General features: G+C 33.5%; 1 protein-coding gene across 3 annotated transcripts in view; it reads left to right on the forward strand.

Annotated features, from left to right (window-relative positions):
- The first annotated feature begins 1,391 nt into the window (after positions 1-1,391).
- The window catches only part of LOC143223255 (uncharacterized), a 69,611-nt gene continuing 52,157 nt past the window's right edge, over positions 1,392-18,845 (forward strand). For all 3 annotated transcript variants that reach the window (XR_013012789.1, XM_076450963.1, XM_076450964.1), the window contains exons 1-4: positions 1,392-1,443; positions 4,485-4,667; positions 16,796-16,913; positions 17,250-17,328. Coding sequence is in view for 2 of the 3 variants with exons in the window: in XM_076450963.1 (XP_076307078.1) it covers positions 4,497-4,667; positions 16,796-16,913; positions 17,250-17,328 (368 nt within the window). In the remaining variant the exon portion in view is untranslated. The remainder of the gene's footprint in view (positions 1,444-4,484; positions 4,668-16,795; positions 16,914-17,249; positions 17,329-18,845) is intronic.

Here is an 18,845-nt window from a genome sequence, read left to right on the forward strand (position 1 = left end):
GACTCGTAATCTCAGGGTCGCGAACTCGAATCACGATCACACCAAACACGCTCGCCCTTTCAGCCGGGAGGGATGGGTATAAGAGTAGTCCAAGAGTTGGCGGTGAGTGGTGACGACCAGCTGCCTTCTTTCTAGTCTTACACTGCTAAATTAGGGACGGCTAACTAACAAACAAACAAAACAAAACCTACTATCAAGAGAAACAAACAGAAACCTAATTTATATAAATTGTTTAATATAAAATTGAACAATCTAGGGACATTGATCTAAATGAACTATTATACCCTCAAAATAACTGTAAATAAAGAAGAATATTAATTAGACCTTAAATAAGTAAAAACATTACATTTATAATTTAATTTGCGAACAGCAAACTAAAAAATAACATTTTTGGGACATGTTTGTTTTTTTTTTAATTTCGCGCAAAGCTTCATGAGGGCTATCTGCGTTAGCACTCCCTAATTTAGTAGAGGAAGACAAGAGGGAAGGCAGCCTGTCATCACTACCCACCACCAACTCGTGGGCTACTCTTTTACCAGTAAATAGTGGGGTTAACCGTCATATTATAACGCCCTCAAGGTGAAAGGGCGAGCATGTTTGGTGCAAAAGGGATTCGAACCCTCGATCCTTGAAATACGAGTCGAACGCCTCAACACGCTTGGCCGTGCCGGGCCTTATTTGGACATAAAATGTACTCTCTTGTTTGTAGAAACACAAGTTCTTTGGTATTTCGATTTTTTTAAATTCAAAACAATGCTCCTTTGGCTCTAAGAGATTAAACTGACTATTACTGAATTAAAGGTATTTATTGAAAGCATTGCTAGTTGTAATTTGTATTTATAATTCCACACATAACGGGTATAGAGTTACGGTGTGTACTGAGAAATTCACTATTGTTTTTATTACTCTTAGTTTTAGCTAGCACGTCTTCAATAGGTAATATTTGTAGTGACAGTGGTAGCTGAAATTAATATTGGTTTAAACAGAAAGAAGTACTTTTCTTGTTATTAAGTAACATAAGTTACCGCTCTTTAATTATCTTAAAATCGTATTTAAAATTATTTTTGATATTTTAGGCTTCACAAAATGTATAACAAAATCACAGGTTTTTCACTTCTATGAAAATTTATTGATCAAATTAGAATATTGTCTTTGAATATACGTATAAAAAACAGCTTTTATTAATTACTGCAAAAAACCTGTCTGAACGTACAAAATAAAAGCTTCAGAATCAAACGTATTCGTTCATTTCTGTATATTTATAACCACAAAATTTGAAATAAATTTAAAGGCAATACAAAATCATATTTTATTAATTATAAAACCAGTAATTCAGAAATAAACCATATTTAACGCAACAAAACAGATGGCGTCATAAAATTGGTCTGTAACTGCGTCATAGGTGGCGCTTAGTTAGCCGATAATGGAGTTTGATCTTTCGTGGTGAGATTTGTTTCTTTTTTTGAATAGAATTTTGGTAGTTTTGTTGAAAATTTAATATATGAATATTCTATGATGTAAATTGAAATATCCATGACTTTTATAGCATTTTTATCACTTCAGAAATCGGTATTTTTATATATATTAAATAATAAACATAACTTCGATAATGTAACCCCAATTGAGCAAAGGTAGCTGCGTTTTACTAAGAACTTGAAGAAGTTAGTAATAATAATAATGAATTTCAAACCTCAGAACTGAAATATATTTTGTACTGTAAATTTTAACCTGTGGAAGCAGTATATAATTTGATGGGATTCGAAAAATATATAATTATATGAAAATAACTAGCGTAGCATCATCATTCACTAATTGAGTGATTCAGTGTATGACTGTGAGACTAGACTAGAAAGAGAAAGTATAGTCAGTGTTTTGGACAAACGATTTAGTCTTATTATGGGTGTACCAATGAAAAGCCAAGCCTGCTGAACTTGTTCGGTTTATAAGTATGTCTATGTAGATAATCAGTCAGGAAATTGTCTTTTAAAATACTTATAAACAATAGTAATACTAATGGTGCCATCTGTGATAGTAAGTTGACATAACTCAGGTTGGGACTAATTATTTACCCTTTTCAGTGGTCTTGTGACTCTTTAGGCTTTTAGCTAGTTAAATCTAAAGACCTATTTTTAACATTTGTATGTATACCTATACCATACAATCTGACACATTATTTAAAATTTTTCTCTGTTATTCAAGTTGTGTAAAGAATGTTTGGAATACCCTTTTATATTAAAAGAGTATTCACAATGTAATGATACTGACAACTTTTTGTTTTTAATACCTTTAATTCAAGGAGTGTTTAGTTCTGTGATCTGTACTTAGATATCACACTCAAATATTAATTATTTCTTATATATAGGCATTACTACAAGTTTTACTGTGTTTCATTCTAGTATTAGTGTGCAATAAATGTAATTTGTTTAATGTTTATAGATCCTTACACAGAAATGGTAGAATTTTTAGAGAGAATTTTGAATAATAGACCCCAAAGAATAAACTTTAGGCAAAAAAAAAGTATTTCTCAACTTTGTATTATAATTCTTTTTTTAGTGATTTTTTTTACCATATTATACCAGACTTATCCATATTTATTTTTTTCTTTCTTTGATGATTTTTAACTAAATTGGAAGATCTCATGGTCTACTGTTGTTTTATTACAATCTTAACTTTGTGGAAAGGCATCTGTTTTTTTGTTTTCCTAAGTGACATTGTACACCTCTTTCAAAAATAAGAAAAATAAGATTAGTTTTCACTCGTACATCTATTTGGAAAAAGTGTTAATAGTATAACCCCAAAGACAAACTACCATTTTTTTTCTTTATACTGTAATAGACCCTTTCATTCCAAAGTAGAATAGACTATTACTTTTAAAGGATTTTTTTTAAAGACAGTTAAAGTTCTTGGTTTAATTTATAGCCTAATTCTTGAGTTGCTAAGGATATTTAAATTATTACTATGGTGCATTAGTAGAAATTTACGAGTTATGAAAGAAATAAAGATAATGCGTAATACAGTGCTGCCCCATTATAATGCTGCCATCAGGAGCCATGTGCACCTTAAAGCACTATAGGTGAGGAAGTGTTATGACCAACTAGTCAGGAAGGCACTCATGCTGAACAAGTATGAATACAACTAATTACTAAAGCAGTCTATTACATAAAATAACTGTTTGTTTAAATAGGGAAAATAGGTACAAAAAGAACATAGATATGATAAAAGAAGATATAATATAAAACAATCAGTATTTTCATTGGGTAAGTGAAATCATACCAAAAGTAAGCAGGCTTAATGCTACCCTATACTTGCTTCAATATATGACATGGCAACCCTGTCTCAACCCTACTGACACTGACCAGTATTTTGGTTTCATTCATAAAAAAAAAAAAAACCTTGAATTTCTTGCCCACTCAACAAAGTTAAACCATTTCATCTATAATTATGTCATTTATGACTAGATAGATGGAATCTCCATTGGACCAAACAGTAGCCAATAGTCTTATATTCTACCATAAATGCAAGTGGCTGTAAAACTGCCCATATTACTTTAAACTTGCATTTTACTAATGCTAAATTGATGCCAATTTCTTGCTGTTTTAACAATCTAGTCACATTTCAAATTCCTCTCATACCTTAATTCCCTAGATTCCAATATCAGGTTCACATCAGAAATTAATATTCAAATCTCCAGGTATTGCACTTCATTGCTGCATTCCTTTTTTTTTTTTACTTTGTAACAATGTAATGATTTTAACATCTGAAGCCACATGGCATTGAGCTAAGTAGAAGATGGTACTAAACTTTTGGAGCCAAAGTACCACAGTATTATAACATCTGTTGTTATAACAAGATAATACTGTATACAATCAGAATATTCTAAAAATTAAAATCAATAAAATTTTGGTTACACTTTTTTACATTATTTAAAATGTTTGATTTGTAACAGTAAAATTAATAGTGAAGCCATCAGGTAACATTCTTCTTAATAAATAAAAGAATTATTTTTTTTTTATTTAGTTTTACAGTTATCAGCTTCATGTAGCTGTTTATAAAGGAAAAGCAGTTTACTGTATATAATTGAGGTATACATTTTAAACAAAAAAGTTGATACAGTACAGTTGATAATTTGTCCATTACTTTATAGAATTTCTGAAAAAAAACATATAGTTGAAAATTACAGAATAACTATTGCAGTGATGTTTTCTTAGTTCTTTATTTCACAATATTTTATACAATAACACATATAGAGTTCATAACATTACAGCTTTAAACAGTTTGAAACTGATTGGAAGAATGTATGCATTATCTGTCATGAAAAGTTCTTACAGAATTCTGGGTAGTCACAAACTTTGTTTCATTATTTACAATTATTAATGTAATATGAAAAACATGACTAGCCATATTTGTTTAACAAATACCATAGATACATAAATTACACTTAAAATGATTTATGTAACATTTCCTCTTATTTTTTTCTCTTGTAGAAGTAGCGTGTAATGTCTCCAGTGTTCAGGCACTGTCCATGTTTTCGGTCAGAGACTGATGATGTTCAAGTGCTAGAGTACAGCCACTGTAGTCTAAATGATGTTCCCAGTGAAGTATTTGCCTATGAAAGAACACTTGAAGAACTGTTTCTTGATGCCAACCAAATAAAGGATTTACCAAGGGTAAGCTAAAAAAACTATTACAGACACTTCAAAACACTAATCATTCCTCAGAATAATGCAATAAAACATTCATCATTTTCATGTTTATAGTTTACATTATATAACCAAGTGTTGGCTTGTGGAATTAGCACTTTTTGAAATCTATCACATGTACACACACACATACTAGATTTGGGTGATTAGTAGTTTATACTAATTAATTAACGAATGCATTCAGTAATCGATAATCTTTGATTACCTGAATAGGTCCATATGTCCTTTCTATGCAAGCTAAAAAAGGGAGTACACTGACTTCTTAACTTTAAACCACTGCATTATTCTAACAGGGTATTAATCTTCCTATTTTTAACTAAGCTTTTTAAGTAATTTTCAAATAACCACTCATTTCATATGATATATATCTTCTATAGGTTATCACTTTTATTCTTCACACAGATTGTTTGTAAAGATTATTATAACATATCTCTCTTAGTAAATAAATGACTAATGTTGACTAGATGTTACAACATGGTCTCCAGTTAAAATATGCAGTAATTCTCTACTGATCTTGTGTAAAGAAAATATCGGATAACTTCAGTTTTGACCCATTGTCCCAGGTATGCATCTGTTTATACAACATTAATCAGTACAGTTATTGATTAGAAATGAAACGTGATATAAACTAAATAATAAATTTACACTTTAAAACATTTTGTGATCAGTGAGTTTGTGGTGGGTGCTACCAGCCACTTGTCTTCTATCTAGTCAGTGGTTTAGTAAAATCCTGAAATTATTACCCTCTCTAGGTGACACTTTCCAAAATCTATACAGGCTGGAAGTAAAATACAAACTCTTGGATTAAGTTTGCAACCATCATATCTTCTACCACCAGTTTCAAAGTCATATGGGACAAGATTCAAAAGGTCAGTGGGCAATATAATTCTGTCACACTCTTGATCTTACTCTCTGATGACCAGGAAGTAGCTGATACCCAGAACATCGCCAATACTCTAGGTGAAAGCTTTTGCTGGGTATCTAGCACTTCCACTTCATCATCTACCTTCTTAGCCAACAAGACTTGGATAGAGTGATCACCTCTTTCCTTTCGTGTTGATTGTCTCTGTGACTATAATTGTCCCTTTACACTGGTGGAACACAAACTGACCCTTCATCGGTCTGGCAGTACATCAGTCGGACCTGGTGATCTACACTATGAAATGCTACACCACCTATCTTCTGCTTCACTTGTTATACTTCTGATTGCTTTTAACTGAATTTGGCAGAAGAATGTTTTTCCTGATGTCTAGAGCCAGGCTATTGTCCTACCTTTCTCTGAACCTGGAAAGGATCCCAAGATTCCTTTAAACTGCTGTACAATTGCTTTGATGAGTTATCTCTATAAGACCTTAGAGAGGATGGTTAATACTCCTCTTGTTTGGTTCCTCGAATCAAACAACCTCCTCTCGCCCACCCAGTATAGGTTCTGACGACAGTGTTCCACCATGGGCCACCTAATTTGACTTGAAACATCAATCAGAGAAGCCTTTCTCAAATGCCAACATCTTGTATCAATATTCTTTGACATTGAGAAGGGTTATGATACAACATGGAGGTAAGGCATTTTGCGAGACCTCCATTTATATGGGTTATGTAGTCATTTACCCATTTTTATTAAAAATTGTTTAATGGACAGGAGATTCCAAGTTCATGTGGGTTCGACACTTTCCCGTTCTTTTGTACAGGAACTTGGAGTCCCTCACGACTGTGTTTTGAGTGTCACACTTTTCAGTGTAAAGATAAATGCCATTACTGAACAACTCCCTCTCACTATTGCAAATGGGCTGTATGGCGATGACTTTTACATCTCATGTCAGTCGTCGAACATGAGATATATTGAGCGGCAACTACAAACTGCCCTCAATCGTGTACTGAAGTGGACTATTGCAAACGGCTTTAATTTCTCTCTCTCTAAAACCATATGCATGCACTTTTGCCGCCAACGGGGTATTCACCCTGATCCTGAACTTCATATTGGTGAAGTTTTGCTGCCAGTGGTCCCTGAGATCAAGTTCTTGGGGCTTATCTTTGACTGTAAGCTGACCTTTATACCACACTTAAAGCAGCTACGGGTCAAATGCACAAGAGCACTGAACATCCTCCGTGTCCTCTCTACTACCAGTTGGGGAGCAGATCGATGTTCTGTGTTAAAGGTATATCGTGCTCTTATTCAATCAAAACTCGACTATGGATCAATGGTCTATGGCTCTGCCAGACCCTCAGCCTTAAAGATGCTAGACCCCATTCATCACCAAGGACTTCGACTCAGCACTGGGGCTTTCCACACCTCTCCAGTTCAAAGCTTATACGTTGGATCTCATGAACCTTCTCTGCACCTTCGCCGTTTGCAACTATCTTTACTATATTGTTTGAAACTTCCTTCCTTACTAAAGCATCCCACCTAGGAATGTGTTTTCCTTCCTCAGTGGGCCGTACTGTTTCAGAACAGACGATCTGCCATTGCTCAGTTTGGCCTTCGCATCCAGGCACAATTGAATGACTTGGGTCTGTCCTTGGATAACATTGCAGATTCCACAGGTCAGCCCATCCCACCATGGCTTATTACAGACCCCAAATGTGACCTTTCTTTCAGTTATCTGAAAAAGCAGATACTCCAGATTGGAAGTACCGTCATTTATTTAATGAACATCTTTCAAACAATCATTCCGTTCCCATTTATACAGATGGTTCCAAATCAGGTAATTCAGTGGGCTCTGCTGTGGTTCGGTGGTTGCACACAAAATCCCCTCTACAGCTTCTGTGTTCACTGCTGAACTGTATACCATATTTCTTGCCTTGGATCATATTGAAGCTGAGCAGTACTCCAACTGCACTATTTATACTGACTCGCTTAGTTCTCTACTGGTTCTGGAATCGCTACACATTGGCTCACACCCTGTTCTCGCTGATATTCAAAACCGACTGGCCCATTTCTCATTAACTGCTACTTCTATCCAGTTTTTCTGGATACCAGGCCATGTTGGTATTCACAGGAACGAGCTTGCAGACACGGTAGTTAAATTATCTGCTCCAGCACTGTCACCACTGTGCCTATTCTGTACATGGACAATGGTCTTGTATTCAAGGCTCGGCTCCGTGCCAGCTGGCAGTCCACTTGGAATGAGCAACGCGACAACAAGCTTTTTCAAATAAAACCCTATATTGGGCTTTGACCATCTAGCTTTCGTAAGGTGCGGAAGGAGGAAGTTGTTCTAACTAGACTACGCATTGGTCACAGTTTTTTTAACTCATCATTTTCTTTTATCTGGAACTGATGCACCAGTGTGTAGTTTGTGTAACACTCAAATCACTATCAGCCACATTTTACTTTCTTGCCATTGTTACAATTCTCAATGACGGCAATATTTTAGACATGTTTTTTTCCAGGGTTTATCTGTAACATTGGACAGTGTTATTGGTGATGGTGACACTATCCACCTTGATAAAGTTTTTAGTTTTTTAATGGCCATTAATCTTTTTAATCTCATTTAAGTGTTGGATATTTATTCATTACACCTTTTTAATTGTGGTTCCCTTTTCACAGTTTCATTCTCTTTAGTTCAATTTGACATTGAAAAATGGCCAAAACATTAAATAACTCGACACCAGGACTGGAAAGGCCAACTTCAGGTAACTAACGCTGCTGTTTGAACTACCCGTTAGTCGTCCTGGCGAGTTGTTATTCCAGTTTTGCTGCATGTCTTTTAAACTTTTATTACGTTACCCTTTGGTACTGGCCATAATGACACATAACCCAAAACCAGGACTGGAAAGACCAACTTCAGGTGGCTGACGGTGGTTCTGGTACTTGCCTGTTGGTCTTCCTGGTGGGTTATGATCATTACCATTCTGCTACAGAAGTTCTTTACAACTTTATAGATTGGATGTCAACATCGGTTTTATGCAATTTTCTGTTTTAAATTGCTGTTTTGTTTTTACCTTCATTTACTCTTACAAATTTTACTACATTTACTTTAGTTTTACCTTTTTACTGGACATTTGGCTACTCATTATTACGATTTTGCTATATGTCTTTTAAAACTTCTATTATTTTACATTTTGATAATGGCTGCTATGACACATAACCCGGAACCAGGACTGGAAAGGCCAACTTCAGGTGACTGACGGTGGTTCTTGAACTTACCTGTTAGTCTTCCTGGTTGGTTATGACCATTACCATTTTGCTGGAGTAAGTACTTTACAACTTCTCTTACTCTGCTTTCTCTCTTAACATTGTTGACTAGGTGTCAACATTGGTTTTATGCTTTTTCTGTTTTTCAATGATGTTTTGTTTTACCTTCATTTCCTTTTATGTATTTTACTACATTTAATTTATTTTTACCTTTTTAACGGACGTTTGGCGCAGATAGCCTAGCTGCTTTGTGCCATAAAACACTAAATCAATTAATCAATCAATCAATCTTCATACTGCAGACCTGACATACAATTTCAGATGATGTCAATTGTTGATTGTGTGTGTCTGTCTATTCAATTGTCACCTCTTCCAAACTAGATGTCTTGTATGATTAGATTATGCACACCATAGAGATGGGGTGGGTGTTCTATAAGACAAGTAGTAATTCTTTCTAATGGTCTTTAATTTCATAAATATGTAAATCCCAGACTGTATACTCATGGTCACCCATGAGTAAAGCAGACAGGGATTGCTGCATATCTCAGGTGCTCTGTGGCATTGATACTCATTCAGGTGTATAATTTCAGATGCTGCCAGGTATTGATTGATTGACTCCATCTACATGGTAGCTCTGCTTTTCAGAATATGGTATTGCAGTCATACCTTCATCGTCTCCATTGATGTGGTTTTCTGAACTCTCTAAGGCATTTTTCCCTCCTTTCCTATTGTTGGGTGTAAGAGTCCTTGCAACTTACCAGCTCCAAACTACAAGAGTGGTGTGCCATGAAAGCCTGTCCTCCTGAGCAATGTGTCATAACACTTGGTTAAGAGCAAGGCAATGGCATTCTGGTGAAGTACATGGCATATCATGTTTCATACTGAGGACCTAATGTACAATTCCAGATGCCACCAGGTTTTAGTTGTAGCACTACTATATCATATTAATATATAGATTAGATTGCTTTTTTTCCATCATGGCATTCCTCATTCCTACCATCCTTTGGGTGTATATTTTTATGGATGGGGTGTTATTGTGTTTGTTGGAAATGGCCTGGTTATAAATTGAATCAAGTTTTGATGGTGTATCTCCTTTCCTACCATAGATCTGATGTACGGTTCCAGAAACTGCCAGGTTTTGGTTGAAGCACGTAGCCATGCTACAACTATATATATAAAGAGGGGGGGAAGACAGAGCAGTTTGCCCCTCAGACTGAGGCATTCCTCTTACCTACCATGCTCTGGATGCAGATCATGGGGGTTAGGTGTTGGTTGGAAATGATTCATCTAACTAAGTCCATATATTTTCTGACTAGTATTCTTCCTGTGAACTGTATAAAAATTGCCAATTGTTGCCAGATTTTTGACTGGAGATGCACCTCAGGTTTGCAATTCTTCTTCCTACTGCCTGTTGGTTGTTAGTTCCTGGTAGATTAGGTGTTAGTGATCGCTGTATGCAGCAAATTCATTCCCACTTGTGTACGAATGAACATTCTTCTTGTACTGCTGACTGGAAGAAACATTTCTAATATCACTTGGTTTTGGACTGAGGTGTCATCTCCACAGGGCTTTCTGCCTTCTTGCTATCTGCTGGATATCAGTTTATGATGGATCAGGTGTTGGTTGGTTTGGAAATGCATGCAACTGGAGAAGGTATTTGATACATAAGCTTTTCTTTTCTGCCAATTCCAGTTTTGTGGTGAAGAAATAGGTGATCCTCTGCCTACCATGGAACTGATGTACAATTCCAATTGTTGGATGGGCTTCACCTGCCATTACTCTCTGTTGTGTCATACCCACTCAACACCCAGGGTTATCATTAATTTATGTTCTTTCACCTTTTAGTTCACTGCAAAACATGGATAGTATACCTTGAATACTATACAGTCTTCCACTGTGGTGTAATCTTTTCATTTTTGGTTCCAAAAGTTTTTTTTGGGTGTTTCTTAAAAGAGGATTGTTTTTAGCCCAACCTCCACCAATTAAATATAGATTGCAGATATTGTGTGGGTAGAGAATATATATTTTATCAGAAATTTACATTTTCCTAAATTGCAAATTTATTTCTGATACTTACCACCTCACATTTCATATTGAGTCTCCCTTCTGGCTGGGGATATGTGGTAGTCTTCTGACCAATCTTTAAGTAGTTAACAAGTGCAAATACAAAGAGGACACTAGTTATAATAGGGGATGAATCATGATTCCTTTATTGGAGAGCTGCTGCATAATCATAAAATGTGGATATGCAGAAGTGAGAAGTATGAAACTAACATGGAAAATTGCACCAATAGAGGATGGTGCTAATTGAGAAAAGCTATCTATAAGAAATACATTTTTGATTTAGGAAAATGTTACCTTCAATTAAACAATACTTTTTGTGACAATCAGTTTAATGGTAAATTAGGTAAATAAAATTTTGGAATAATTGAAGCAATAATCATTGGAAACATCAATTTCAATTTGTTGAAATAAGTTTAAACAATATATGCAATAAATACAAAATTTTCAGATTTGTTTTTGTTTTACAATATTTTTTACATGATCATACTGTTAGATTTGTGGATTAGATTTTCTTTATAATAAAATCTCATTTTTATGATGTTTTTCATCTCTTACAAATTCTGTTAATTCATACATATTTATCATAAACATTATTTAGCAAAATTAGTTGGCTTTACTTTTCATGTTATTTTGTTTATATATGTTGATAACTATGTTATAAAAATTAGTTGAGGGTCTCATTAAGGAGGCAAAAATTGTATAATGTACAGTGTTAGATAGTATTCATTTTCCTTCTTTTTTGTGTGTCATTAAATTCCCAATGACCTTATTAAATGCTAATTACATACCATTTGCCATACAAAAACATAATCATCCTATCCAACTGGATGATAGATGCTAACATATTTACACACAAAAGATCGTCTTTATAATAAAATGGTTACTTTAAAAATTGAGTTTACTGAAAGTTGCTGTTTACCCATTTCCAGATGAGTTGTAGGTCAAAGGCCATGTCATTGCATTCAATGTTTTATTGAACCACTGTTTCATGAATTTATCTGCTTCAGTTTGGTACCAAACTGTGTGTAACAATTCAAATTGCATATTTTACATTATTTAATTTGAAAGTAAGTGTTAAAAACATACCTAAACAACAATTTTTGTGTGTGGTATGTTGAATGCAGCACTGATAGAAAGCCACAAGGGGGACATTCTGAGCTTATATACAGAAGTAAATGTATATAAGGGACCATTTCTTGTCTCAAAAGAATGATATGATAAGGAAAAATGAGTCTTTTAGTATGTTTAAAATTACATATATTTTCAGACCCAAATACAGCTTAGTTACTAAGTTTGATAACTTATAATGGAATTCTGTGGTATTTATATAGTAATTCATTAGTTTTTGTTCATTCAAATATATATATAAAACCTAAAAAATAATTTGGTGTTTTATGGCATATAGCAACTTAGCTATCTGTGCCAAAATTTTTTTTTTGCATCCTCCAAATGCAAAATTTCTTAAGGCTTAGCAAGCTACAACAAGCAGCAACCAAATACAAAGGTTGTAACTTAGAGATAATTATTGTTTGCTTTATTTCTTTATTTACCATTTTGTATTTTAAGAAAACAAGTTTAAGAACTTGTTTGTAAAGAGTAGTAATTGATACACGTATATAATGTATGATAATTGAAATGTGACTTATAAAATACTAGTCTACAAAAACACAGCCAAGACAAATCATATGTAAAAATTAAAGATCATTTTATATTATTTGTTGTGGTAAGATGGGTGCATATGTTCCACATCATTGTGACTTCTGTATTGTTAACCAGGCATGGCTGAAAGGTCAGTATAATAAAAGTAATAAAGGTATTTGGTCTAAACATTTATGTTTTCATGTTATAATTTATAATCATTCTAGAATGAAATAGGCAACACTTGTGTGTTTATTATTTTTTATGATGGTTACAAATTTGGTGAAATCAACTGAACCCTCACAGATATTTGATAGTGAAAATAGCTGATAAAGTATAAAGTTTTTCTCAAGAAATGTTTGATAACTGTCTGGACATTATAAGAATTTTGCATGTGAAATTTAAAACTTTTCTGATGCATAAAAGTGTCTTTAATGTTAAAACGAAAATTACTTTTCACATTAAGCAACATTATCCAACATGTGAAAATAAAAAAGGCATGGAAAAATGTTACTTAACATTCTTTATGACTTAAAAAAATATATAATATTTTGAGTATAAAAGACTTGTAATGTTTACTGCTAACCTGCCAAATTTTGTGAAAATTTGCTTACTAATTTAAAAATTATAACATGAAACCTGTAACAAGTACAAAACAGTTACAAGGTTGGTCTCAGGGACCAAGGCCATGCTGAAAGTGTTAAAGAACTCTTAGTAAGTGTGTGTCCAACTCACCATAATGACTTCTTTATTTATCTGCAAGATAAGTATATTGATTGTTTTCTAGAAAAGGATGTTATAAGATTTCATGAAATATTCTTATTTCTGTTTAACTGTAAAGAGAGCTTACAAAATATATATGTAGTAAAATCTACACACACACCAGAACATGTATATGATAAGATAAGAACAGATACAATGCCTCTCCATATAAATATACATAAGTAAAATTTGTGGGTTACAAATGTATACTATTCTTCAGTATGTCATTCACACATACGAGGGCTGTTCAAAAAATACGTGGACTGTTTGAATTGTGTGGCTCCAGTTGGTTTCAGGGAAATCTGCTTGGTGTTGCTAGGTTTGCACAGATCAGCTGATTACAACGCCATTTCCCGATTGCAGATATCTTCATTTGTGTATTAGCTACGCAGTTTTAAGTGAAGTGCGATTTTTTTTGTTTGGCGGATTTCAGAATGAATGACCTGAAGGAGCAACAACTTGCTGTGAAATTTTGTGTTAAACTTGGAAAATTTGCGACTGAAACTTTTGCTATGCTTAACATGACTTACGGTGATGTTGCTATGAAGCGTACGGCATGTTTCAAGTGGCATGAACGTTTTAAGGATGGTCGACAGTCCATTGAAGATGATGAGCGTCCTGGACGTCCTTCCACGTCAACTGATGACCCACCCGTCGACAAAATCAACACCCTGGTGCGGGCAAATCAACATCTGACTGTCAGGGAGCTTGCTGAAGAGTGTGGGATATCAGTTGGATCTTGTTACAAAATTTTGACTGAAAAATTGAAGATGCACCTCATTGCTGCGAAATTCAGCCCTCAGAACTCATGTGTTTTTGGCCAAACACTCGATCACTGTTCTTCCCCACCCCCCTACTCACCTGACCTTGCTCCTTGCAATTTTTTCTTGTTCCCCAAACTCAAAAGACCCTTGAAAGGAAGAAGATTTGAGACGATTCCCGACATTAAGGCAAATGCGACGAAGGAGCTGGAGGACATTACAAAAGAAGCATACCAGGACTGTTTCAACAAGTGGAAACACCGTTGGAATAAATGTGTGTGTTGGGGAGGAGAGTACTTTGAAGGGGTCCCAGACCTGTAACTTCTAAAAAAAGTACATTTTGTTTTATGACGTCAGTCCGCGTATTTTTTGAACAGACCTCATGTGAATATATGTCAGATTGAAAGAAACAAACACCTGTGTGTATTGGTAATAAAGTAAACACAAAGTGTATGATATCATTCTAACTGTAAACTGATTAATGAATCATATAGCAATTTCTTGCATTTGACATAAATTTTTTTATATTGAAATGCCAGAAGTTGTTCTCGTTGCATCATTATATGGAAGCTTGTAATATCCTTCATATGCTTCCCTAAGCAGTACCAAAGAACTGTGATTCAAAAAAGAGTATCAAAACAAACAGTAGATAAGGTCTCTGTTATTTGTGGATTCTTTCATTTCTTCATGTTAGTTACAAGTATCAGTGAAAAAAATTAAATTTCAAAAATGAATTGTATAGCAATTACCAGCTATTGATTGTAGTTGAAAAGTAAATTTCATTCATTTTTGCCAACAAAATGCTCACTGTATTAAATTTATGATGTAATTGCCTTTAACTGTCATTAACAAAATGTTACTTCAGAAATAAGAGTAGCAATCATCTATATACACATTTTGTTTCAAATGTTTTATCTTTTTATAACAAATTAATTACAATATTGTTAATTTCAACTTTGATTTTTAGATTTTAAGCCAAAAATTATGTAAGTATTTTTGCATAATTTTGCATTTCATTTTTTTTATCTTTCTCATTGGTTCTTTAACATCCTTTAACAACAGCATTCATTATAGTGTTCTATAAAACAAATCAATCCATTTAATTTAAGTTGTATCTTTTTCTACTTAAAATAAACTTCTCTTTTGTAAATTTTCTAAATTTTTTTCTCTTAAAAAATTCTAATAATTTTTCATGTTATTTCAGAAAGTTTTATATTTTGTTTTCACATAGTATGAAGACTGTTGTGACATTCCATCACAATAGAACTGATGATAATTTATTATGAATGTTTTTTTTCTTTTACTGGCTCTACACTTTGTAATAAAAAAAAGATTTGTAATCTGTTACTCTCAATCTTATTGTGATGTAATGTCATGTAATCTACCAGTCATGCTTCTCCAGCATGAAGGCATTGTATGTCATAATAAAGGCAACCTGTTGGGGATTTATCAACCTTTATTCACAGGGAGATTGAGTGTTATATGGGAAAACCTTTGTCTCTTGCTGTTGCCCGTCTTTCTCCTGAGCATTTCAAGCCTGGCCAGGTTGATGAGGATTTTTAATTGTTTATCTCTCTGAGTTTTGTCAGAAGGATTTGTCATACTTTTTCTTATCCTTCCTCCCTTTACTGCTTGCCTGTTTCCTTTTCAACTCTTTGGGATTCCTTGTCATGCCAGCATTTATTTGCAAGACCTCCTCACACAACAGGTTATCTAACCTGCTTTATTCATTTCTGTGGGGAATTTATTCCCACCAAAAAGGTGGGACTGGAGACCAAGCACTGACCTATCCCTTCTCAATCAGTATGTTCACACTCCATGCTTCACTATGGAATCCTACCCTACTCTTCAGTAGGTTTATTTTTCCAGGGCTTTGGATGACCAAGACGGACATCTCCAATGCTTTACTGCATATTTCCATATCAGAGCATTCTTGTCCTTAGCTATTTTACACCATGAAAAACATCCTCCATTACCCATTTTTCTTCTGTTGGGAACACTCTCCTTACTTATTTTCTCCCAATCGGACATGCTCCATTTCTTTCCCACCATGTTTGTTCCTAGCCAATTGTGATGACAAAATACCTGGTTCAGAAGTGGTGCAGTTTCCTCTACAGAGGTATCTTTCAGACATTTTTAAATTGTGCATCTGTAATTTCCTCACACCAGTCACTCTTCCTTTTCAATGTGGAATTTTAGCTAATATTGTGAGAGGAGGGAAGTACTGTATAAGAAATCATAATTTTCCTATACCAGAAATGTATGAAAAAAACGTTTCCACACAGAGGGCTGTACAAAAGAGGAAAAAATAATGTAATGAGAAGAGAGATGTACTCATTGGAAACACATTTTCTGTATAGGAAAATTATAATGTTTTAATATGTTAAAGCTATTTAAAATGCCATTTATTATACTGGTTTATTTAATTATGTCTGAAAAAAAACTATTACAACTTACTTGGTTACAAAATACATATTTGCTAACTTCAGATTATATTGTAAGCCTTTTGAAATATTTATTTTTACTCTTTAATAAAAATGTATAATAATTGTTTGTAGTATCATTTGTGGGCTTAGTTACTTTTTAATATCAAGAAACCATTAAGGTTTTATTTCAAAGACTTACAGACCTGCATTTCTTTGGTTGCAAAACATGGAATAGATGAATTAAATAATTCTTTTTTGAAGAAGATTTCATATCTTTGTATTTTTACAGTTTTTTGTCTTTTATTACAGCCATTGTTTCACTGCCATGGGTTAAGAAAGTTGGTGCTAAGTGACAATGAAATCCAGTCAATACCTCCAGCAATAGCATCACTAATTAACTTGGAGACCCTAGACATCAGCAAAAATGGTGTGCATGTTATTTTTTATTCTAGGAATTAAAAATGTTACTTGTTTTAGCAGTGCATCTACTTATTGTACAGTTGTTATGGAGCAAGATCTTAATTGCCATTACATATAATTAAACCATCTTTTTATATTAAAATAAAATTTTTATAAAATAATTAAATTACATTTTTAGTTTTTAGGGTGTTGTTACATGAGAACTCAAGAACAATTTTAGAGATTATTTAGGTTGAAATTTTTTTAATGTTTTTTAAGCATGAAAATCAACTAGATGTAAGTAACTTAAGTATTTTTTCATTTATGGTTTTAAGACAAAATGTATTTAATGTCAATTTTTAAGGGATTCTTGAAATTCCTGATAATATCAAAGGATGTAAGTGCCTTCACGTGATTGAAGCTAGTGTCAACCCTCTTGGAAAGTAAGTTGAATTTTGATCATTTGTCTTCAAGTTTTCAACTTTTTAATAACAATGTTTTTAAAAAATTGTTCATTATAAATAGTTTTAGTGCATGTGTTACAGTATTCTGATTTCTGTGTTTGCCATCTTTGATTCATTGTTTATTGTTAATAATCTTTGTTCTTCTGGTTTTCTTAATGAATTATCAGTTATATATATTAATGGCACAAGCTATAAACTAGACTTCTAATAGTAACTGAATTATATTTATGAAATTCAAATTATTGTTTTTAGTATACTTTATACAACAGATCATAAATGGTGTATATTCTACAGCACTAAACATACATATATATTCTGGAATGCTAAATATATTGTTTTTCTCCTCATTATACCAGAATGTTGAGAACATTCCCAGACATTATATCATATCAAGCATTTTAACATAAAATTGTATTATAGCATCAGGTCAAGTCAGTAAACAGTGTAATGTTATACTTTGTTGTTATAATGGTGGCTAGACACTATATTTTTCCCTAGGTGCCCGCTCATCATGACTGTTACGTGTTTCTCAGTTTACTACTCAGTTCTTACAAAAAGTTATGCTAATTTTGAGTCAAAGTAATATAAATGGAGCTGGAAACAAACTATTGTTTTTAAGAGGAAACAATAAGCAAAAAAACATTACTAATCAGAGAATGAAGCAAAAGTGGATGCAGTTATAGTGATACAGACTCAGATTGATTAGTAAACCATGCACCACTAAGTTTAACAATGTACAAAAATCACTGAGTACCATGTAAATCAAGTTATTCAACAGTTCATTATACTCCCAGAATTTGTTTATACCGTACTGACTCTTACCTCTTCTATAGATAATAATGAATATAGAGACAAAGAATCAATTAAGAAGGAAATTTGAATGTTACATTTAACATTTTTCTTTGCTGAATGATTATTGGCAGATTCAATACATGTAGTCAGTTTGTGGTTACTGCCATTTTGTAGCACAGCACAATCAACATTCTAGGACAGAAGTGAGGCATGTCATTTCTGGGAAACTTTCAGGCCTGATGACTGTGTGCTTTATGATAGTAAATACTGTAACTTAATGTATTAATATAAATATGATCTTCCAAAAGTTTCTACATTTATGTATAACTACTTTAACTTGTTTCAACTGTAGCTGGCTGCTGCTTATCATAATTCAAGGTATTAGGATACAGAGATTATTTCTATAGAATCATTGTTTCATTTCAATGCAAGTTAAATGTGAAACTTGTAAAGTAATCTTAACAGGGAATTATCAAAGATTTGTCTTTGAAATATTTGAGGTAAGCTCCGCCCATCAATTGTGATAACTTTTCTGATAGCTCAGGTGCTTAGTGGTCTTGTAATCTCTCAGTGTATAAGGATAAGTGGCTTTAGATGCTGTAACGTCTGTACACAAATGTACGTACTTACAACCTGAGTGTTGTCATGTAGTACTGTGTAATGGCAGTCATTCAGGGAATACTGTTAAAGGTTACCTTGTTTCA

The sequence above is a fragment of the Tachypleus tridentatus genome, chromosome 8 (assembly GCF_004210375.1).
Source record: "Tachypleus tridentatus isolate NWPU-2018 chromosome 8, ASM421037v1, whole genome shotgun sequence".
Classification (NCBI taxonomy): Eukaryota; Metazoa; Arthropoda; class Merostomata; order Xiphosura; family Limulidae; genus Tachypleus; species Tachypleus tridentatus.